This window comes from Actinia tenebrosa, unplaced genomic scaffold (genome assembly GCF_029948245.1).
Source record: "Actinia tenebrosa isolate PJP-AT-01 unplaced genomic scaffold, QUT_ActTen_1.0 PGA_scaffold0__85_contigs__length_37466705, whole genome shotgun sequence".
Taxonomy (NCBI): Eukaryota; Metazoa; Cnidaria; class Anthozoa; order Actiniaria; family Actiniidae; genus Actinia; species Actinia tenebrosa.
Window position 1 is genome coordinate 17,982,539 of NW_028292569.1, and position 22,965 is coordinate 18,005,503.

General features: G+C 35.8%; 2 protein-coding genes and 1 long non-coding RNA gene across 6 annotated transcripts; all 3 read left to right on the forward strand.

The window, feature by feature from the left end:
- The first annotated feature begins 560 nt into the window (after positions 1 to 560).
- LOC116304141 (uncharacterized) lies at positions 561 to 9,767 on the forward strand. 4 transcript variants are annotated; one of them, XM_089034192.1, is made up of 4 exons: positions 561 to 1,074; positions 1,654 to 1,753; positions 2,801 to 3,494; positions 5,870 to 9,767. In XM_089034192.1, exons 1-3 carry the CDS (start codon positions 972 to 974, stop codon positions 3,198 to 3,200), a joined length of 603 nt encoding a protein of 200 aa, XP_088890318.1. In that variant the 5' UTR covers positions 561 to 971; the 3' UTR covers positions 3,201 to 3,494; positions 5,870 to 9,767. The 4 variants fall into 4 exon arrangements, with proteins under 4 accessions (XP_088890318.1, XP_088890304.1, XP_088890311.1 ...); XM_089034178.1 differs by lacking the exons at positions 561 to 1,074; positions 2,801 to 3,494 and having other exon boundaries at positions 1,668 to 1,753; XM_089034185.1 differs by lacking the exons at positions 561 to 1,074; positions 1,654 to 1,753; positions 5,870 to 9,767 and adding an exon at positions 3,807 to 3,992 and having other exon boundaries at positions 2,473 to 3,494.
- A 7,473-nt stretch (positions 9,768 to 17,240) lies between these two features.
- LOC116304151 (uncharacterized) lies at positions 17,241 to 20,609 on the forward strand. The gene is made up of 3 exons (XR_016120459.1): positions 17,241 to 17,365; positions 17,945 to 18,044; positions 19,969 to 20,609. It is a non-coding gene; the product is annotated as an uncharacterized LOC116304151 (long non-coding RNA).
- Positions 20,610 to 20,771: 162 nt separating this feature from the next.
- LOC116304128 (uncharacterized) lies at positions 20,772 to 22,450 on the forward strand. Its single transcript, XM_089034200.1, has one exon. The coding sequence runs from the start codon at positions 20,968 to 20,970 to the stop codon at positions 22,219 to 22,221; it is 1,254 nt and encodes a 417-aa protein (XP_088890326.1). The 5' UTR covers positions 20,772 to 20,967; the 3' UTR covers positions 22,222 to 22,450.
- The last annotated feature ends 515 nt before the right edge of the window (positions 22,451 to 22,965 follow it).

The following is a 22,965-nucleotide window of genomic DNA, read 5'->3' on the forward strand; positions in this document are numbered from 1 at the left end:
TGGCGATTTGGATGGAGTTGCCTATTATTTTAAAAACATTTTATTTAAATGATAAAAAAGAGCAATAAAAAAAGAGAAAGATTTGTTGTTTAACTTAACTTGATCGGTATCATCGCAACTACAACTGGGAATAATTTGAACCTTTTTAATAGTGCTATTAATAAGCTATAAATTTAATTTTAATTTTCATAATGTTATAATAAATTAGAAGCCCAAAATCAGTATTTAAAAAAAATTAAATTATTATTGTGAATAAACATTGATTGATTGATTTTAATTTTAATTTTAATCTTTATAGTTGTATGGGTTAATTAGAAGCCCAAAATACAGTATTTAAAGGGGAAAAAAATAAATTATACATTATTGTGAATTAGCATTGATTGATTGATTGATTGATTTAATAGAATTTAATACAGTTTAATAGAAATATAGAAGATAAAGAAAATAAGTGGGAAAGTATGGGAAAGGAATTGAAAGGGTGCTAATAAAAGAGGAAAGGAAAAATGAATGAGTGAAACGATGAATGGAAGAACCAAAAGAAAGAAAGAAAGAAGGGAAGAAAGAGAGCAATAAAAGAAAAAATAAAATAAAATAAAAAATAGAAGAAAGAAATAGGCAAGTAAAAATATTTAATAACTCCATCAGGCAGTAGCAATGATATCTAGTATCAAGAGAATATTCTCTTGCTTATATCCATTAATAATTGTTTTAAAAAGGATATAACAAGTGCTTTTAAGAATAATTTTGTGATTGTCGGGCAGAAATAAAAACAAAGATTGGGCTCCCTGTATCCCAACCTTACGTCACCATAGTAACCATCAAATTCAACATGGCGGATGGCGCGAAGTTGAAAGATCCAAAATTTTGTTGTCTTTTTGCTTTTTTCTCGTAATCTAAACAATGCCTAAGAATTAATAAGGATTACCACGAGCATTGCAAGGCCTAGAGGGTCCTGCTTGGGTATTTTTAAGATGGCTATGGAAAAGTTATCGATGATAAAAGACACACATAACAAAGCTATTACAGCGGTGACTTACAATCCCATGAAACATGAAATCTTAATTGGCTTTGAAGGTAATTTTGTTATGAGATTTTAGTGTTCAGTTTATTGTTTAATTTAGAAAGAGTTGTTCTTGTTTGTGGTAATAAAGGGTATTCCTTCTTCTTATCTTTTTGGAGGTTTCAAGCTTAAACTCTCTGACAACACAAATACCTTAATTAATCTTTAATTAATAAGTCTAAAGCTGAAGCCTAAATACTTAATACACAAAAAGATTTGTAGTGACAATCCACTACTGATGTAACTTGTACCAAAAAATACATTAAATTCCAATTCAATAGACCTAATCCACTGTTTTCCCATTTCAGAGCATGTGTCATTCCTTAGGAGTATATTTCGTTGTTTAACGGTTGCACATGAGGACACAAGTGAATATAGATACAACTCAAACAAAGAATCGTAACATTCTCAAGAGAGTGACACATGGCCTAAAATTGGCAAAACATTAAGCCCAAGTGGATTAGGTTAATATCAGTTGTTCAGTTAACCACTTCCCTAGTTAATTATTCCAGTGCCATAGGCATTATAGCTATGCCAAGCAAGCACAATATGAATTAACCATTTTGTTATATATTTATGTATTTAAATAATAGATGGTGTTATTAAAGTTTGGGACTATTCGACTAATGAGCCAGGCAAGCTGTTACGAACTGTACATGAACACGAGGGATGGGTGACAAGCTTTTTGTTCTGGTTAGTCTAATACATATATTAATAATATTATACATTGAATATGATTGAATATTTTTTGACTTTGACTTCACTAGCGCAGCGCAACAGTGATGTCATAAAAACGAAGACAAAGGCAAAATTCGGACAAACAAACTTACAAGTTTACTTTCAGCAGATAATTTTCACAGCCGATCACAGTTGATCTTAGTTTACATGGGTTATTATTGTAACTTTAAGTAAAAATAATAAAATCGGTTCGCATAATCCTCGTAGCGGTTAAACAGAATGCAATGTTTGTCCGAATCTTTAAGCTATTTTTAGAATCAGTGCTCTGCGCTTTTGATATTTCATTATTTAAATTTCTTGCATTTCCCAATGAAAATTAATAGGAATCAAACATAGTGGTGGTAAACTGGCTTGCACTTCTTGGGTATTGAGTTTGATTCCTGGACTTGTTTATTTTATCTCATTTGAGGGGAGATCATTAGGTCTCTCCCTTGTATCAAGAGAAGAAATTAAAACTAGAGAACCTGGAGAACAAACCCTTGAAGCACAAGGGAGAATCAACAAGCTACTCTACATAGATATGATGGCAAGTCTTTGGAATCTAATGGCCACGACCACAGCAATGAAATGAATTTAGGCAAAAAAAAAAACTAAACTGGAACGAAAACACTGGCCATTTGTCAGCAAACTAAAAGTGAATATAAACAAAGCGTTATTTCAGCACTACCATTTGCCCCGTGCTGACAAATAACTGGAACCCCAGAAAACACTGGCCATTTGTCTTGAGCTAAAACTCAAGGCAAGTAATCGTCCTTCGAAATCTCCTTGCATAGAAAATATGGCATTATCCGTGGTAACATTTAATATTGGTGGTGGAGATGGTACAAGGGACGATAAAAAGAGAATGATTAACACATTTTTAAGCGATCATCTGCCTTCTGTCATTTATTTGCAAGAAAATCCATGGCGTTTTGACAACTTAAAGGACCACTTTCCAAAGATTGAGGAAAGATATGAAGCTGTTTCCCATAAGCATCTTGATGCCACTGTTCTTTATCGTAGGGATGTAATAGAAGACGAAGGGTCTGAAGAATTAATGGAGTCATTCCGAGATGAGTTCAACGGCAATTCTCATGTGGATTTGGTGACATTTAAAGAGCGAGCAAGCTTCTCTGTGCTTACAGAAATCAGAACAGGAGCGAGCTTCGTGGCGATATCTTGGCACGGAGAACACACCGGCCTTTCAGAACAGGAAAAAAGGGAAACATTTGAGGACCTTTTACTAGTAATAAATAAAATAAACTCCGAAACCAATCTGCCAGTGGTTCTTGGTGGAGATTTTAACATCACTCTTTACAGCGTATCGGATTCTATTGAAGAACAAAAACTTGAAGTCTATGAATACCGCCCTCAAAACCGAAATACTGTCATCGACTTCTTTGTGGCAACGCGTGTGATGTAGAAGTCTCAGATGTAAGAGCTTTTGGTAACTATATGTACAAAGATGTCACAGTTTGTAAAGGAAGGCTTATCAGCCCCGCCCACGAACACTTTATTTTTGTATCTATTATTAGTTACGTCATATCCTTAACGTTTCACTTAGTTACAACACGTCTCAATTCCACTTAGCGTTAGTATTAGTGTATGAAGTCGACGAGAACACATCTATTCGTGATCAAAGAGTTTAGAGTAGTTTTTTAGTTATCTTTGTTGGAGCAATAACCTATATCTTAACCTCGGCAAGCGGGACTGTTATGTAAGTACGCTTTGTTTCTCATTATAATAAGTTATAGTTTAAAATACATGATTGGAAGCCCACTATACCTATGGGTGTGTATTATATGTTATCACTTTACGCCTAAGGGCCTATAAGTTTATGCTACATTTATAGTATTTTATTCTCAATGTAATTCATCTACGCTAGAATATTATGTTAGTTTTCTATGTTTATTGTGATTGTCTTTATCATTCTTTGTTAAGCATGTATTTCCGTAATGGTATGATTGGAATGTTATGCAGGTTTCTAGTTTAGTAATTAAGTTATGCCCTTTGTATCATTTAACTCTAGTTTACGACAAGTTCTTGGATTGTAATAAACTTCAATTCGTCGTCAAGTGCTGTCCGTAAAATTATTCCCGAAATCTCCTCAATTACTCGTAAGCCCGTTCACGCGCGATAAAGTCGTCGTATTATTCGTCCGTGTCGGCATTTACACAGTTGATGGAGAGGAGCAGCGAATAGAGGTTTTTGATCATGATCCTGTTGAAGCAAAGATTACACTCTTAGATTTAGACGAGTGACATGAAGACCAGACTAGCGATGTGTGTGGTCTTTCCCAAACTTTGAATGAAACATTATAATTAACAGGGACAATGAAAAAATGTTCGTCTCATCGCCTATATCTGGCTTATCATGGCTTATCATCAAGTAACCTCTATTTACACGGCATTGATATTTCTAAATTTCGGTACGCGGGCCGACTTTTTTAGGCACGGCACGCCGAATTCTTGTCGTGGAAACACAAAAATGTTCGGCACCCGTGCCTTAAACTTTCTGGCACGCGCGGAATTGTTTTTAGGCGGGCCGAGACTAGCGTACCACAACACATTTCGAGCATGCGCATTGAGCCCAATTGCACAAAAATGGCGGCAAATACTACAAAGTCTACAAAAACAACTAAAAGACTTTGACTTTGATCTTTCCGCGCCATGATCTCGAAAATAAAACTCCCTCCAAAGTGAAATACGAGAAATACCCCTGACAGTTGCACAAAGGGTACTCCATTTTTAGGAGTACTCAAACAAATGGTACAGGCCAGGTACTAATAATCGGCCCGCGTACCGAAACTTAGGAGTGTCATGCCTAATATCGATGCCCTGTAACTCAGGCCTTTAGACTACAGTGAACTAGAAAATTTTACTTCCTGTTGTTTACGCGTCATATAAAACCAAATATGGAAACTTTTTATAATCGCTATTAATATTTCATTATTATTTTTAATTGTATAGGTAGAGTAGTTGATATGTTGTAGTATCGCGACTCACTAAATAGTTTCTTATACTTTTGAGACGACAATATTTAGATCTTAATAACCGCGCGGGAGGTCTGTACGGGATAATCTTGACCGAGGCCAAGATTATCCCGTACAGACCGACCAAGCTCGGTTGATAAGAGTTTTATTATATGACCACTTTTCATTGAAAAGGACAAAATGTTTTAAGATTAATATGCGATCGACCGGTTAATACCGGAGAATCTAGAGCAGTCCGCGATGTGATCTATCCAATCTGATTGCTCGATTTGCTAGTGTCCAGGCTCTAAGATTCAAGGTCATATAATAATTTGTGGTATTGACGTCTCAAATTAAGTGTTTTGATTGGCTATTACGCGCGTGTTTTGACAGCTCAATGTTCTTGTCAGCCAATAAGAAACAAGCTGGTGTTGAGTAAACATTATTTTATTGGCAAAGTTGAAATCAAATTCGTTTACAATTTGTGCGTTCTTAATCAAACTCATGAAAATTCAAGTTTGTCACAGGAAAAAAGGAGGGAAGCTAACAAAATGTTTTTCTTAATAAAAAAAATGTGCGTTTCAAAATATTTATCGAAGCAGCAGTGATGTTGTGCTTTCAAAAGCGAGTGAATTTCAAAAACGGTTTAGGATTGTACTGAGCAAATGAGCTTCAAATATTCATAGTTATAAAACTTTAACTTGCATCCACAAAATTACCCTTTTTACCATGATTTACAAAGTCATTCTTTGTTAACAGTTATCTGAATTTGACAGTTGTTTAAGAAGAAATAAAAAACTTGATTGCTGTGCTGTGTGCAGTCATAAAGCACGCGGTGGTTGGCAGAACACGAGAGAAGCGTTAGGGGAATCACGACGCGTAGCGGAGTGCTTCTGGACACTTCTCGAGTGTTCTGCCAATCCCCAAGTGCTTTATGACTGCACACAGCACAGCAAGCAAGTTTTTTATTTCTTTTTTAGAATACAAATTACAATAATAGATAGGAATGACGCAACGGAAAGTGCGCACGCGTGCAATGTGCTCTCATAAAGCACGCGCTCCAAACCAATCAGAACGCGACATTCATAACAGTTATTTTATAACGTTGAATTATTCAACAGGTTGGCAGGGAGCACGTGCTCGTCCTTTTTGTCGCTGAGATGACTACAAGTTTCTACTACCGTGGAGGAACTCTTAGAGCTGCGAATACTGCCAGAGGAATCATATGCCAGCAATTTCATCATCCTCAAGAACAACAATACTAGATTTTCGATTTTTGTCGCCCATTAATTCATAGTTGACAGAAGCAGAGGCAGCTGAGTTACGAGATGTGACATTTGATGACTTTGATATGGGGTATTTTAAGGCTTTGAACCGGAAGGAGTAGTAATTTGAGATGATATTTGAATATTTGGAAGCTCCAAGTCGTCCTCAGTCCAAGTTGATTTCGGAAACATATACATTTTACATCTATTTCAAATTTTCTTGGTACGTTTTTGAAAGAAAAAAAAATTTCTGTTCTAAACGACTGCAGTGAAAAAGTGCTGGCGTGATCGATTATTGTCATAGAAACAGGAATTTTCACGTTGGAAGAATTTATTGTTTCATCAAGAAAACTGCATATTTTCATGCAAAAAGAAAAGAAAAAAAAAACAAAAAAATTACAGGAATCGCGATACAAAACTAATTACGATTTTGAGACGGCAATACCACAAAATATTGACAGCGTTGCGACTCCGCCACAATACGGAATATATTTTCTCACAACTAGCCGTCAATATTTTGTGGTATTGCCGTCTCAAAATCGTAATTAGTATATATACTTTCTTAGTTTGAATACAATATTTTAAATGAAGAGTAATCGCTTTCCCGAATATTATTTTTATCGGAATTGGGCTGAGTCGTAATCTTTTTCCACAAGAAGCCCAAGCAATGCATGGAAAACGATTAGGAATCGAAAGAAAGAAAGAAAATGACAAACACTGGCACACAGCTGATGTCACTGGCTTATTTTTTCTTAGAATTGAAGGAAGAATAATAATTGCCCTTAGTATTTAAGGTTTTAAGAATATCCTGGCATAGAAAATGGCCTTATCCGTGGTAACATTTAATATTGGTGGTGGAGATTGTACAAGGGACGATAAAAAGACAATAATTAAAAGGTTTTTCAGCGATCATCTGCCTTCTCTCATTTATTTCCAAGAAAATCCATGGCGCAAAAACTACATAAAGGACCACGTTCCAAAGATTGGGGAAAGATATAAAGCTGTTTCCCCGGCTGTTTCCCGGCTGTTTCCCGGCCTGAGAAACATGTTAATGCTACTCTCCTTTATCGTACGGATGTAATAAAAGACGAAGGGTCTAAAGAATTAATGAAGCCATTCCAAGTTGCGTTCAAACGCAAAGTCAATAATCTGGATTTCGTGACACTTAAAGAGCGAGCAAGTTTCTCTAACCTTACTGAAATCAAAACAGGAACGAGCTTCGTGGCGATATCTTGGCACGGAGAACACAATTGCATTTCAGAACAGGAAAAGAAGGAGAAATTTAAGGATCTTTTACTAGTAATAAAAGAAATAAATTCCAAAACCACTAATCTGCCAGTGGTTCTTGGTGGAGATTTTAACATCACTCTTGACAGCGTATCGGATTCTATTGAAGAACAAGGTCTCGAAGTGTATGAATACGACCCTCAAAACCGGAAAACCGTCATCGACTTCTTCGTGGTAACGCGTGATGTAAAACTCTCAGATGTAAGAGCTTTTGGTAACTATATGTACAAAGATGTCACAGTTGGTGGAGAGGTGCAGCGAATAAAGGTTTTTGATCATGTTCCTGTTGAAGCAAAGATTTCACTCTCAGTCAGTGATGTGTATGGTCTTTGCCAACTTTTTAATCAAATATTATAACTAAACCCTAGCAGGAGCTACAGGGACAATGAAAACATGTTCGTCTCATCGGCTATATCATGGCTTATTATGACTTATTATCTTATCATCTCAGACTACAGTATATTATTTTTATCGGAATTGGGCTGAGTCGACGTAATGTTTTTCCACAAGAAGCCCAAGCAATGAATGGAAAACGATTGGGAATCGAAAGAGTTCGTAAAGAAAGAAATCGTGTTCTATTTTCACTCAGCCTACACATCGGGTCCACCTGCATCGGGTCAATTCGTGACAAACACTGGCACACAGCTGGATGTCACTGGCTTATTTTTTCTTGGAATTCAAGGAAGAATATTGATTGTTCTTAGTATTTAAGGTTTTAAGAATATCCTGGCATAGAAAGTATGGCATTATCCGTGGTTACATTTAATATTGGTGGTGGAGATGGCACAAGATACCAGAAAAAGAAAATTATTAACACATTTTTAAGCGATCATCTGCCTTCTTTTATTTATTTCCAAGAAAATCCATGGCGTAAACGCTACATAAAGAACCACGTTCCAAAGATTAGGGAAAGATATGAAGCTGTTTCCCATGAGCATTTTGATGCTACTGTTCTTTATCGTAAGGATGTATTGAAAGACAAAGGCTCTGCAGAATTGTGGGAGTTATTCCGAGACGCTTTCAACGATAAATCTCATCTGGATTTTGTGACATTTAAAGAGCGAGCAAGCTTCTCTAACCTTACTGAAATCAAAACAGGAATGAGCTTCGTGGCGATATCTTGGCACGGCGAATATAAAGAAAAGAAAAAAAAGGAGAAATTTGAGGAACTTTTACTAGTAATAAATGAAATAAATTCCAAAACCAAACTGCCAGTGGTACTTGGTGGAGATTTTAACATCACTCTTGACAGCGTATCGGATTCTATTGAAGAACAAGGTCTCGAAGTGTATGAATACGACCCTCAAAACCGGACAACTGTCATCGACTTCTTTGTGGCAACTCGTGATGTAAATCTCTCAGACGTAAGAGCTTTTGGTGACTATATGTACATAAATATAAAGGTACAACTTCGGCAACAATTATTTGATTTTCCGCTTTCGGGATTCATAGGATCAAATAAGCAGAAGTATGTTGTAGGTGGTGAAGTCGAGAAACGAAAACAGGTTTTTGATCATGATCCTGTTCAAGCATTGGTATCTTTTGATTTTGACAATGAAGATGAAGACCAGACCAGTGTTAGAGAAGGCGAATGCACATTCGATGACGAATTGGATGGAGTTGCCTATTGTTTAAAAAACGTTTCATTTAAATGATAAAAAATGAGCATTAAAAAAAGAGAAAGATTTGTTGGTTAACTTAACTTGATCGGTATCATCGCAACTACAATTGGGAATAATTTGAACCTTTTTAATAGTGCTATTGATAAGCTATAAATTTTAAATTTAATTTTCATAATGGTATAATAAATTAGAAGCCCAAAATCAGTATTTAAAAAAAATTAAATTATTATTGTGAATAAACATTGATTGATTGATTTTAATTTTAATTTTTATAGTTGTATGGGTTAATTAGAAGCCCAAAATACAGTATTTAAAGGGGAAAAAAATAAATTATACATTATTGTGAATTAGCATTGATTGATTGATTGATTGATTTAATAGAATTTAATACAGTTTAATAGAAATATAGAAGATAAAGAAAATAAGTGGGAAAGTATGGGAAAGGAATTGAAAGGGTGCTAATAAAAGAGGAAAGGAAAAATGAATGAGTGAAACGATGAATGGAAGAACCAAAAGAAAGAAAGAAAGAAGGGAAGAAAGAGAGTAATAAAAGAAAAAATAAAATAAAATAAAAAATAGAAGAAAGAAATAGGCAAGTAAAAATATTTAATAACTCCATCAGGCAGTAGCAATGATATCTAGTATCAAGAGAATATTCTCTTGCTTATATCCATTAATAATTGTTTTAAAAAGGATGTAAAAATAACAAGTGCTTTTAAGAATAATTTTGTGATTGTCGGGCAGAAATAAAAACAAAGATTGGGCTCCCTGTATCCCAACCTTACGTCACCATAGTAACCATCAAATTCAACATGGCGGATGGCGCGAAGTTGAAAGATCCAAAATTTTGTTGTCTTTTTGCTTTCTTCTCGTAGTCTAAACAATGCCTAAGAATTAATAAGGATTAGCAGGAGCATTGCAAGTCCTAGAGGGTCCTGCTTGGGTATTTTTAAGATGGCTATGGAAAAGTTATCGATGATAAAAGACACACATAACAAAGCTATCACAGCGGTGACTTACAATCCCATGAAACATGAAATCTTGATTGGCTTTGAAGGTAATTTTGTTATAAAATTATTGTGTTAATTTTTTGATATTTAATATAGAAAGAGTTGTTCTTGTTTGTGGTAATGAAGAATATTCCTTCTTCTTATCTTTTTTGAGGATTTCAAGCTTAACTCTCCGAAAAAACAAAGATCTTATAAAGCCTTAAATTAATAATATAATAAGTCAGGTTAACTGGGGCCTAAATACTTGATTTAGTGGATTTAATGAATTAATCATAAAAGAAAAATAAATCCGTTTTATCAAAATTGGGGACCCCATGATTTAGACTTCAACCTCACTCTGCTGACCTTGCATACACAATTGTCCATGTATAGGCGTGCATAAAAACTTATCAGGCTACTCACCCTCCCCTCCCCTATTCATTTTTTGCATTGATAATCGGAGCATATCTGTCTTCTTTGTGCAGATATAGTTATACAGTATGCAGGGGTTGGTGAAACCAGTGACATGGCGAGTACCCCCTTAAAGTTTTACTAAAACTGTTGATATGGTGGAAAGCTCTAAACATGAATTGTGTATGCATGTGTTGGTTGGAAAATGGTACACTGCCTCCTTTCCCCCCTCCCCCTCCATCATGATCTCACCCCCCCCCCCCCCCCCCCCAAACCTCATGGCGGATATCTTACTACAACCATGGGCAGAGCACTAGAGGAACTGTTTTAGAAGATACATGACAACAGTGATCTTCTCAAGCATTCTCGCAAACTGCAAATGCTTTGTAGCTGCACACAGGACATGCAGCAAGCAATTCTTTCTTAAAAATTACAATATTATACTGTTATTTTGGATAGAAATAATAAAGAAATTGTATGCACATGTGCATATTCGTGCCCCCATAATGCACACACCTGCTTCGCCATTTTATTTATCTATTTGTTTTTGATAATAGATGGTGTTATTAAAGTTTGGGACTATTCGACTAATGAGCCAGGCAAACTGTTACGAACTGTACATGAACATGAGGGATGGGTGACAAGCTTTTTGTTCTGGTTAGTCTAATATAAATAATAATATAATAATATTATACATTGAATATTATTTAATTTTTATGACTTTGACCTGATATTTCATAGTTTAAATTTCTTGCATTTCCCAATGACAATTAATAGGAATCATTAACACTAATTTATTTGCATCAGTGAGTGTTAAAGGAGATATTGAGGTCAGCCCTGTGGTGAATATCTCCTTTAGGATCGAATTAGAATTTAGTAATTGATTTTTGCAGAGGGAGGAAAGCCAGAGAACCTGGAAAACCCTCAAAGCACAGGAGAGAACCAAAACTACTCAACTCACATACAACACCTAGCTTGTTTGGGACTCACACCTGGGTTGCATTGGTGAGAGGCGAGTGCTCTCACCCCTATGCCACCCATGCTTCCCATGAAGCATTTACATAGTTGTAGTAAACTGGCCTCGCACTTCTTGGGTATCATGTTTGATTCCTGGACTTGTTTATTTTATTTCATTTGAGGGGAGATCATTAGGTCTCTCCCTTGAATCAAGGGTAATTTTAGAATTTTATTAGAGGATTTTTTATCAAGGGAAGAAAATTAGAGAACCTGTAGAACAAACCCTTGAAGCGCAAGGGAGTACCAACAAGCTACTTTACTCATGATCACATATGATGACGAGTCTTGGGAATCTATTGGTCATTATTACAGCAATGGAAGGCAGACACTAACTAAAGACTTAAGTCAAACGTTGAACTTCACATAAGTCGAACGTAATGACGTCAAAGAAGACTGCCTTGTTATAAATTGTTTCAATGGACTACTTCGACGATATTGTGGCCATCTTATATTGCAATGCATTATGGGGCATCCAGAGGGCAAAAAAAAAAAAGTTACAGTATTGACTTTGATTGATATTAACTGAGCTCAACACAAGAGAATACAACAAAGATAGATTAAGACAGCCCATCAATCACCTTTACTATTAAAAAAGACAAACAAATGAAACTCTATGTATTTTATCATATTTTCCATCATCTTTGTTTTATGTTTTTTGTTTTTTGTTGTTTTTTTTCCCCGCCCATTGTCATGATGGCCGCAGTATCATCGAAGCAGTCCATGGACTTCGGCTCACGTGAATTAGATTTTTGATTTTCGTTAGGATTTTCTTTTACAATGGAGAACGAGTAATAGGCTTGAAGAAGACGAAAATCATTGCGCTATAAAACATTATTCGAAAATATCTAATTATCGGACTAGTTTTACTTCTAAATCAAAGCAACACTAGTATCCGCATTTTCTCGTACTGGCACCATCTTTTTTTTTCAAGACTTTACGATAATTATGTACAAGATATCTTCTTATCATCATTACAAGTGTGAAGTTATCGTGAAAGTAAAACTTTTTCAACAACTCGCAACTCGCAACCCGCAACTCGCAACTCGCAACTCGCAACCCGCAACTCGCAACTCGCAACTCGCAACTATCGGACTCGCACATTACCAAGACCAACAATAATTAACAGGGACAATGAAAAAATGTTCGTCTCATCGGCTATATCATGGCTTGTCATCAAGTCATCTTAGACTAAAGTGAACTAGAAAATTTTACTTCCTGTTGTTTACGCGTCAAATTCAACCGAAATTGGAAATTTTTTACAATCGCTATTAATATTTTATTAATATTTTTAATTGTATAGGTAGAGTAGTTGATATATTGTATACTTTCTTAGTTTGAATACAATATTTTAAATAAAGAGTGATCGCTTTCCCGAATATTATTTTTATCTGAATTGGGCTGAGTCGTAATCTTTTTCCACAAGAAGCCCGGTTTACGATTGTACTGAGCAAATGAGCTTCAAATATTCATAGTTATAAACCTTTAACTTACATCCATAAAATTACCCTTTTTACCATGATTTACAAAGTCATTCTTTGTTAACAGTTATCTGAATTTGACAGTTGTTTAAGAAGAAATAAAACTGTGTGTGCAGTCATAAAGCACGCGAGGGTTGGCAGAACACGAGAGAAATGTTAGGGGAATCACGACGCGTAGCGGACACTTCTCGAGTGTTCTGCCGATCCCCAAGTGCTTTATGACTGCACACAGCACAGCAAGCAAGTTTTTTATTTCTTTTTTAAAATACAAATTACAATAATAGATAGGAATGACGCAACGAAAAGTGCGCGCGCGTGCAATGTGCTCTCATAAAGCACGCGCTCCAAACCAATCAGAACGCGACATTCATAACAGTTATTTCATAACGTTGAATTATTCAACAGGTTGGCAGGGAGCACGTGCTCGTCCTTCTTCTCGTTGAGATGACTACAAGTTTCTACTACCGTGGAGGAACTCTTAGAGCTGTGAATACTGCCAGAGGAATCATATGCCAGCAATTTCATCATTCTCAAGAACAACAATACTAGACTTTCGATTTTTGTCGCCCATTAATTCATAGTTGACAGAAGCAGAGGCAGCTGAGTTACGAGCTGTGACATTTGATGACTTTGATATGGGGTATTTTAAGGCTTTAATCCGGAAGGAGTAGTAATTTGAGATGATATTTGAATATTTGGAAGCTCCAAGTCGTCCTCAGTCCAAGTTGATTTCGGAAACATATACATTTTACATCTATTTCAAATTTTCTTGGTACGTTTTTGAAAGAAAAAAAAAAATTAATGTTCTAAACGACTACAGTGAAAAAGTGCTTGCGTGATCGATTATTGTCATAGAAACAGGAATTTTCACGTTGGGAGAATTTATTGTTTCATCAAGAAAACTGCATATTTTCATGCAAAAAGAAAAGAGAAAAAAAAAAAAAAAAAAAAATTACAGGAATCGCGATACAAAACTAATTACGATTTTAAGACGGCAATACCACAAAATATTGACGGCGTTGGGAGAAAATATATTCTCGTATTGGGCTCCGTCGCTACGCGACTCCGCCACAATACGGAATATATTTTCTTCCAACTAGCCGTCAATATTTTGTGGTATTGCCGTCTCAAAATCGTAATTAGTATACGTATATACTTTCTTAGTTTGAATACGATATTTTAAATAAAGAGTAATCGCTTTCCCGAATATTATTTTTATCGGAATTGGGCTGAGTCGTAATCTTTTTCCACAAGAAGCCCAAGCAATGCATGGAAAACGATTGGGAATCGAAAGAAAGTGACAAACACTGACACACAGCTGGATGTCACTGGCTTATTTTTTCTTCGAATTCAAGGAAGAATATTGATTGTTCTTAGTATTTAAGGTTTTAAGAATATCCTGGCATAGAAAATATGGCCTTATCCGTGGTAACATTTAATATTGGTGGTGGAGATGGCACAAGATACCAGAAAAAGAAAATTATTAACACATTTTTAAGCGATCATCTGCCTTCTTTTATTTATTTCCAAGAAAATCCATGGCGTAAACGCTACATAAAGAACCACGTTCCAAAGATTAGGGAAAGATATGAAGCTGTTTCCCATGAGCATTTTGATGCTACTGTTCTTTATCGTAAGGATGTATTGAAAGACAAAGGCTATGCAAAATTGTGGGATTTATTCCAAGACGCTTTCAACGATAAATCTCATCTGGATTTCGTGACATTTAAAGAGCGAGCAAGCTTCTCTAACCTTTCTGAAATCAAAACAGGAATGAGCTTCGTGGCGATATCTTGGCACGGAGAACACAATCGCATTTCAGACCTTCAAAAAAAGAACAAATTTGAGGACCTTTTACTAGTAATAAAAGAAATAAATTCCGAAACCCATCTGCCCGTGGTTCTTGGTGGAGATTTTAACATCACTCTCGACAGCGTATCGGGTTCTATTGAAGAACAAGGTCTCGAAGTGTATGAATACGACCTTCAAAACCGGGAAATCGTCATCGACTTCTTTGTGGTAACGCGTGATGTAAATCTCTCAGACGTAAGAGCTTTTGGTAACTATATGTACGAAGATGTCACAGTTGATAGGGGGAAGCAGCCAAAAGAGGTTTTTGATCATGATCCTGCTGAAGCAAAGTTTTCACTCTTAGATTTAGACGAGGGAAATGAAGACCAGACTAGCGGAAGTGAAGACCAGACTATCGAAAATGAAGACCAGACTATCGAAAATGAAGACCAGACTAGCGAAAATGAAGACCAGACCAGCGATGTGTATGGTCTTTGCCAACTTTTTAATCAAACATTATAACTAAACCCTAGGAGGACCAACAGGGACAATGAAAACATGTTCGTCTCATCGGCTATATCATGGCTTATTTTGACTTATTATCTTATCATCTCAGACTACAGTATATTATTTTTATCGGAATTGGGCTGAGTCGACGTAACGTTTTTCCACAAGAAGCCCAATCAATGAATGGAAAACAATTGGGAATCGAAAGAAAAAGATAGAGAGTTCGTAAAGAAAGAAATTGTGTTCTATTTTCACTCAGCCTACACATTGGGTCCACCTGCATCGGGTCAAATCGTGACAAACACTGGCACACAGCTGGATGTCACTGGCTTATTTTTTCTTGGAATTCAAGGAAGAATATTGATTGTTCTTAGTATTTAAGGTTTTAAGAATATCCTGGCATAGAAAATATGGCATTATCCGTGGTTACATTTAATATTGGTGGTGGAGATGGCACAAGATACCAGAAAAAGAATATTATTAACACATTTTTAAGCGATCATCTGCCTTCTTTTATTTATTTCCAAGAAAATCCATGGCGTAAACGCTACATAAAGAACCACGTTCCAAAGATTAGGGAAAGATATGAAGCTGTTTCCCATGAGCATTTTGACGCTACCGTCCTTTATCGTAAGGATGTATTGAAAGACAAAGGCTCTGCAGAATTGTGGGAGTCATTCCGAGACGCTTTCAACGATAAATCTCATCTGGATTTCGTGACATTTAAAGAGCGAGCAAGCTTCTCTAACCTTACTGAAATCAAAACAGGAACGAGCTTCGTGGCGATATCTTGGCACGGCGAATATAAAGAAAAGAAAAAAAAGGAGAAATTTGAGGAACTTTTACTGGTAATAAATGAAATAAATTACAAAACCAAACTGCCAGTGGTACTTGGTGGAGATTTTAACATCACTCTTGACAGCGTATCGGATTCTATTGAAGAACAAGGTCTCGAAGTGTATGAATACGACCCTCAAAACCGGACAACTGTCATCGACTTCTTTGTGGTAACTCGTGATGTAAATCTCTCAGACGTAAGAGCTTTTGGTGACTATATGTACATAAATATAAAGGTACAACTTCGGCAACAATTATTTGATTTTTCGCTTTCGGGATTCATAGGATCAAATAAGCAGAAGTATGTTGTAGGTGGTGAAGTCGAGAAACGAAAACAGGTTTTTGATCATGATCCTGTTCAAGCATTGGTATCTTTTGATTTTGACAATGAAGATGAAGACCAGACCAGTGTTAGAGAAGGCGAATGCACATTCGATGACGAATTGGATGGAGTTGCCTATTATTTCAAAAACGTTTTATTTAAATGATAAAAAGTGAGCAATAAAAAAAGAGAGAAAGATTTGTTGGTTAACTTAACTTGATCGGTATCATCGCAACTACAATTGGGAATAATTTGAACCTTTTTAATAGTGCTATTAATAAGCTATAAATTTTAAATTTAATTTTCATAATGGTATAATAAATTAGAAGCCCAAAATACAGTATTTAAAGGGGAAAAAAATAAATTATACATTATTGTGAATTAGCATTGATTGATTGATTGATTGATTTAATAGAATTTAATACAGTTTAATAGAAATATAGAAGATAAAGAAAATAAGTGGGAAAGTATGGGAAAGGAATTAAAAGGGTGCTAATAAAAGAGGAAAGGAAAAATGAATGAGTGAAACGATGAATGGAAGAACCAAAAGAAAGAAAGAAAGAAGGGAAGAAAGAGAGTAATAAAAGAAAAAATAAAATAAAATAAAAAATAGAAGAAAGAAATAGGCAAGTAAAAATATTTAATAACTCCATCAGGCAGTAGCAATGATATCTAGTATCAAGAGAATATTCTCTTGCTTATATCCATTAATAATTGTTTTAAAAAGGATGTAAAAATAACAAGTGCTTTTAAGAATAATTTTGTGATTGTCGGGCAGAAATAAAAACAAAGATTGGGCTCCCTGTATCCCAACCTTACGTCACCATAGTAACCATCAAATTCAACATGGCGGATGGCGCGAAGTTGAAAGATCCAAAATTTTGTTGTCTTTTTGCTTTCTTCTCGTAGTCTAAACAATGCCTAAGAATTAATAAGGATTAGCAGGAGCATTGCAAGTCCTAGAGGGTCCTGCTTGGGTATTTTTAAGATGGCTATGGAAAAGTTATCGATGATAAAAGACACACATAACAAAGCTATCACAGCGGTGACTTACAATCCCATGAAACATGAAATCTTGATTGGCTTTGAAGGTAATTTTGTTATGAGATTTTAGTGTTCAGTTTATTGTTTAATTTAGAAAGAGTTGTTCTTGTTTGTGGTAATAAAGGGTATTCCTTCTTCTTATCTTTTTGGAGGTTTCAAGCTTAAACTCTCTGACAACACAAATACCTTAATTAATCTTTAATTAATAAGTCTAAAGCTGAAGCCTAAATACTTAATACACAAAAAGATTTGTAGTGACAATCCACTACTGATGTAACTTGTACCAAAAAATACATTAAATTCCAATTCAATAGACCTAATCCACTGTTTTCCCATTTCAGAGCATGTGTCATTCCTTAGGAGTATATTTCGTTGTTTAACGGTTGCACATGAGGACACAAGTGAATATAGATACAACTCAAACAAAGAATCGTAACATTCTCAAGAGAGTGACACATGGCCTAAAATTGGCAAAACATTAAGCCCAAGTGGATTAGGTTAATATCAGTTGTTCAGTTAACCACTTCCCTAGTTAATTATTCCAGTGCCATAGGCATTATAGCTATGCCAAGCAAGCACAATATGAATTAACCATTTTGTTATATATTTATGTATTTAAATAATAGATGGTGTTATTAAAGTTTGGGACTATTCGGCTAATGAGCCAGGCAAGCTGTTACGAACTGTACATGAACACGAGGGATGGGTGACAAGCTTTTTGTTCTGGTTAGTCTAATACATATGATAATATAATAACATTATACATTGAATGTGATTTAATTTTTATGACTTTGACCTGATATTTCATAGTTTAAATTTCTTGCATTTCCCAATGACAATTAATAGGAATCATTAACACTAATTTATTTGCATCAGTGAGTGTTAAAGGAGATATTGAGGTCAGCCCTGTGGTGAATATCTCCTTTAGGATCGAATTAGAATTTAGTAATTGATTTTTGCAGAGGGAGGAAAGCCAGAGAACCTGGAAAACCCTCAAAGCACAGGAGAGAACCAAAACTACTCAACTCACATACAACACCTAGCTTGTTTGGGACTCACACCTGGGTTGCATTGGTGAGAGGCGAGTGCTCTCACCCCTATGCCACCCATGCTTCCCATGAAGCATTTACATAGTTGTAGTAAACTGGCCTCGCACTTCTTGGGTATCATGTTTGATTCCTGGACTTGTTTATTTTATTTCATTTGAGGGGAGATCATTAGGTCTCTCCCTTGAATCAAGGGTAATTTTAGAATTTTATTAGAGGATTTTTTATCAAGGGAAGAAAATTAGAGAACCTGTAGAACAAACCCTTGAAGCGCAAGGGAGTACCAACAAGCTACTTTACTCATGATCACATATAAAGACAAACAAATGAAACTCTATGTATTTTATCATATTTTCCATCATCTTTGTTTTATGTTTTTTGTTTTTTGTTGTTTTTTTTTCCCCCATTGTCATGATGGCCGCAGTATCATCGAAGCAGTCCATGAGCTTCGGCTCACGTGAATTAGATTTTTGATTTTCGTTAGGATTTTCTTTTACAATGGAGAACGAGGTATAGGCTTGAAGAAGACGAAAATCATTGCGCTATAAAACATTATTCGAAAATATCTAATTATCGGACTAGTTTTACTTCTAAATCAAAGCAACACTAGTATCCGCATTTTCTCGTACTGGCACCATCTTTTTTTTTCAAGACTTTACGATAATTATGTACAAGATATCTTCTTATCATCATTACAAGTGTGAAGTTATCGTGAAAGTAAAACTTTTTCAACAACTCGCAACTCGCAACCCGCAACTCGCAACTCGCAACTCGCAACCCGCAACTCGCAACTCGCAACTCGCAACTATCGGACTCGCACATTACCAAGACCAACAATAATTAACAGGGACAATGAAAAAATGTTCGTCTCATCGGCTATATCATGGCTTGTCATCAAGTCATCTTAGACTAAAGTGAACTAGAAAATTTTACTTCCTGTTGTTTACGCGTCAAATTCAACCGAAATTGGAAATTTTTTACAATCGCTATTAATATTTTATTAATATTTTTAATTGTATAGGTAGAGTAGTTGATATATTGTATACTTTCTTAGTTTGAATACAATATTTTAAATAAAGAGTGATCGCTTTCCCGAATATTATTTTTATCTGAATTGGGCTGAGTCGTAATCTTTTTCCACAAGAAGCCCGGTTTACGATTGTACTGAGCAAATGAGCTTCAAATATTCATAGTTATAAACCTTTAACTTACATCCATAAAATTACCCTTTTTACCATGATTTACAAAGTCATTCTTTGTTAACAGTTATCTGAATTTGACAGTTGTTTAAGAAGAAATAAAACTGTGTGTGCAGTCATAAAGCACGCGAGGGTTGGCAGAACACGAGAGAAATGTTAGGGGAATCACGACGCGTAGCGGACACTTCTCGAGTGTTCTGCCGATCCCCAAGTGCTTTATGACTGCACACAGCACAGCAAGCAAGTTTTTTATTTCTTTTTTAAAATACAAATTACAATAATAGATAGGAATGACGCAACGAAAAGTGCGCGCGCGTGCAATGTGCTCTCATAAAGCACGCGCTCCAAACCAATCAGAACGCGACATTCATAACAGTTATTTCATAACGTTGAATTATTCAACAGGTTGGCAGGGAGCACGTGCTCGTCCTTCTTCTCGTTGAGATGACTACAAGTTTCTACTACCGTGGAGGAACTCTTAGAGCTGTGAATACTGCCAGAGGAATCATATGCCAGCAATTTCATCATTCTCAAGAACAACAATACTAGACTTTCGATTTTTGTCGCCCATTAATTCATAGTTGACAGAAGCAGAGGCAGCTGAGTTACGAGCTGTGACATTTGATGACTTTGATATGGGGTATTTTAAGGCTTTAATCCGGAAGGAGTAGTAATTTGAGATGATATTTGAATATTTGGAAGCTCCAAGTCGTCCTCAGTCCAAGTTGATTTCGGAAACATATACATTTTACATCTATTTCAAATTTTCTTGGTACGTTTTTTAAATTAAAAAAAAATTAATGTTCTAAACGACTACAGTGAAAAAGTGCTTGCGTGATCGATTATTGTCATAGAAACAGGAATTTTCACGTTGGGAGAATTTATTGTTTCATGAAGAAAACTGCATATTTTCATGCAAAAAGAAAAGAAAAAAAAACAAAAAAATTACAGGAATCGCGATACAAAACTAATTACGATTTTAAGACGGCAATACCACAAAATATTGACGGCGTTGGGAGAAAATATATTCTCGTATTGGGATCCGTCGCTACGCGACTCCGCCACAATACGGAATATATTTTCTTCCAACTAGCCGTCAATATTTTGTGGTATTGCCGTCTTAAAATCGTAATTAGTATACGTATATACTTTCTTAGTTTGAATACGATATTTTAAATAAAGAGTAATCGCTTTCCCGAATATTATTTTTATCGGAATTGGGCTGAGTCGTAATCTTTTTCCACAAGAAGCCCAAGCAATGCATGGAAAACGATTGGGAATCGAAAGAAAGTGACAAACACTGACACACAGCTGGATGTCACTGGCTTATTTTTTCTTCGAATTCAAGGAAGAAGAATAATTGCCCTTAGTATTTAAGGTTTTAAGAATATCCTGGCATAGAAAATGGCCTTATCCGTGGTTACATTTAATATTGGTGGTGATGGTACAAGAAAGCAGAAAAAGAGAATGATTAACAAGTTTTTCAGCGATCATCTGCCTTCTTTTATTTATTTCCAAGAAAATCCATGGCGTAAACGCTACATAAGGAACCACGTTCCAAAGATTAGGGAAAGATATGAAGCTGTTTCCCATGAGCAATTTGATGCTACTGTTCTTTATCGTAAGGATGTATTGAAAGACAAAGGCTCTGCAAAATTGCGGGAGTTATTCCAAGACGCTTTCAACGATAAATCTCATCTGGATTTCGTGACATTTAAAGAGCGAGCAAGCTTCTCTAAGCTCACAGAAACCAAAACAGGCACGAGCTTCGTGGCGATATCTTGGCACGGAGAATACACCGGCCTTTCAGAACAGGAAAAGAAGGAAAAATTTGAGGACCTTTTACTGGTAATAAAAGAAATAAATTCCAAAACCAAACTTCCAGTGGTACTTGGTGGAGATTTTAACATCACTCTTGACAGCGTATCGGATTCTATGGAAGAACAAGGTCTCGAAGTTTATCAATACGACCTTCAAAACCGGGATAGAGTCATCGACTTCTTTGTGGTAACGCGTGATGTAAACCTCCCAGGTGTAAGTGCTTTTGGTGACTATATGTACACGAAAACAGAAGACCAGACCATTGAAAATGAAGACCAGACCAGCGAAAGTGAAGACCAGACCATTGAAAATGAAGACCAGACTAGCAGAAGTGAAGACCAGACTAGCAGAAGTGAAGACCAGACTAGCAGAAGTGAAGACCAGACTAGCAGAAGTGAAGACCAGACTAGCAGAAGTGAAGACCAGACTAGCAGAAGTGAAGACCAGACTAGCAGAAGTGAAGACCAGACTAGCAGAAGTGAAGACCAGACTAGCAGAAGTGAAGACCAGACTAGCAGAAGTGAAGACCAGACTAGCAGAAGTGAAGACCAGACTAGCAGAAGTGAAGACCAGACTAGCGAAAGTGAAGACCAGACTAGCAGAAGTGAAGACCAGACTAGCAGAAGTGAAGACCAGACTAGCAGAAGTGAAGACCAGACCAGCGAAAGTGAAGAAGAACGAAAACAGGTTTTTGATCATGATCCTGTTCAAGCATTGGTATCCTTTGATTTTGACAAGGAAGATGAAGACCAGACCAGTGTTAGAGAAGGCGAATACACATTCGATGGCGATTCGGATGGAGTTGACTATTATTTTAAAAACATTTCATTTAAATGATAAAAAAGAGCAATAAAAAAGAGAAAGATTTGTTGGTTAACTTAACTTGATCGGTATCATCGCAGCTGCAGTTGGGAATAATTTGAAACATTTTTATGATAATAATCTTTAATAAGGATACCAACTTCACCTTACGGTGATTTACAGAAGGGTCCTTAAATAAACTAAATAAAATGTACTAATTATAAATATATTATATAAAGAAAATAAAGAAAATATTTAGACTCTAGGAATTTACTAATTTACTAAAATACAATTGATATTAAAAATTAAATAAAAACCCTCCCCATTTAAAAACGTTATATAAGTTAATTAGTTAAAACAATTTTAGAAATTCGATTCTTAAAAAGTTTTAAATTTACTGCATTGCGTATTGTTAAACTAATACTGTTCCAGACTGAGGCGGCAAAGTTAATAGTTGTCCATTGGCCCCACCTAGTTTGTGCTCGAGAGGCACGAATATTATTCTTATTTCTTGTGTTGTAACTATGAAAGTCCCTGTTCAAATGAAACTCAAAATCATGCTCTAATAAATTGTTATGACATTTGTACATAAAAATAGCACGATGCTCGGCCCTTCTTTGTGCAAGTTTCTTCCAACTAAGTTTTTCTAAAGCTTCTCTAGCAGAAGCTCGATAAGGCAAATCTAACACAATTCGTGCTGCATTATTATGAAGCACCTGCAGCTCGGACATAAGCGTTATATTTCCTCTATCCCCCCACACTATGTCAGCATATTCAAAA

What these genes read in the sequence shown, in the direction of transcription:
- LOC116304128 (XM_089034200.1), top strand. Translation starts at nt 20,968, where the DNA reads ATGGCCTTATCCGTGGTTACATTTAATATTGGTGGTGATGGTACAAGA.
- LOC116304141 (XM_089034178.1), top strand. Translation starts at nt 8,041, where the DNA reads ATGGCATTATCCGTGGTTACATTTAATATTGGTGGTGGAGATGGCACA.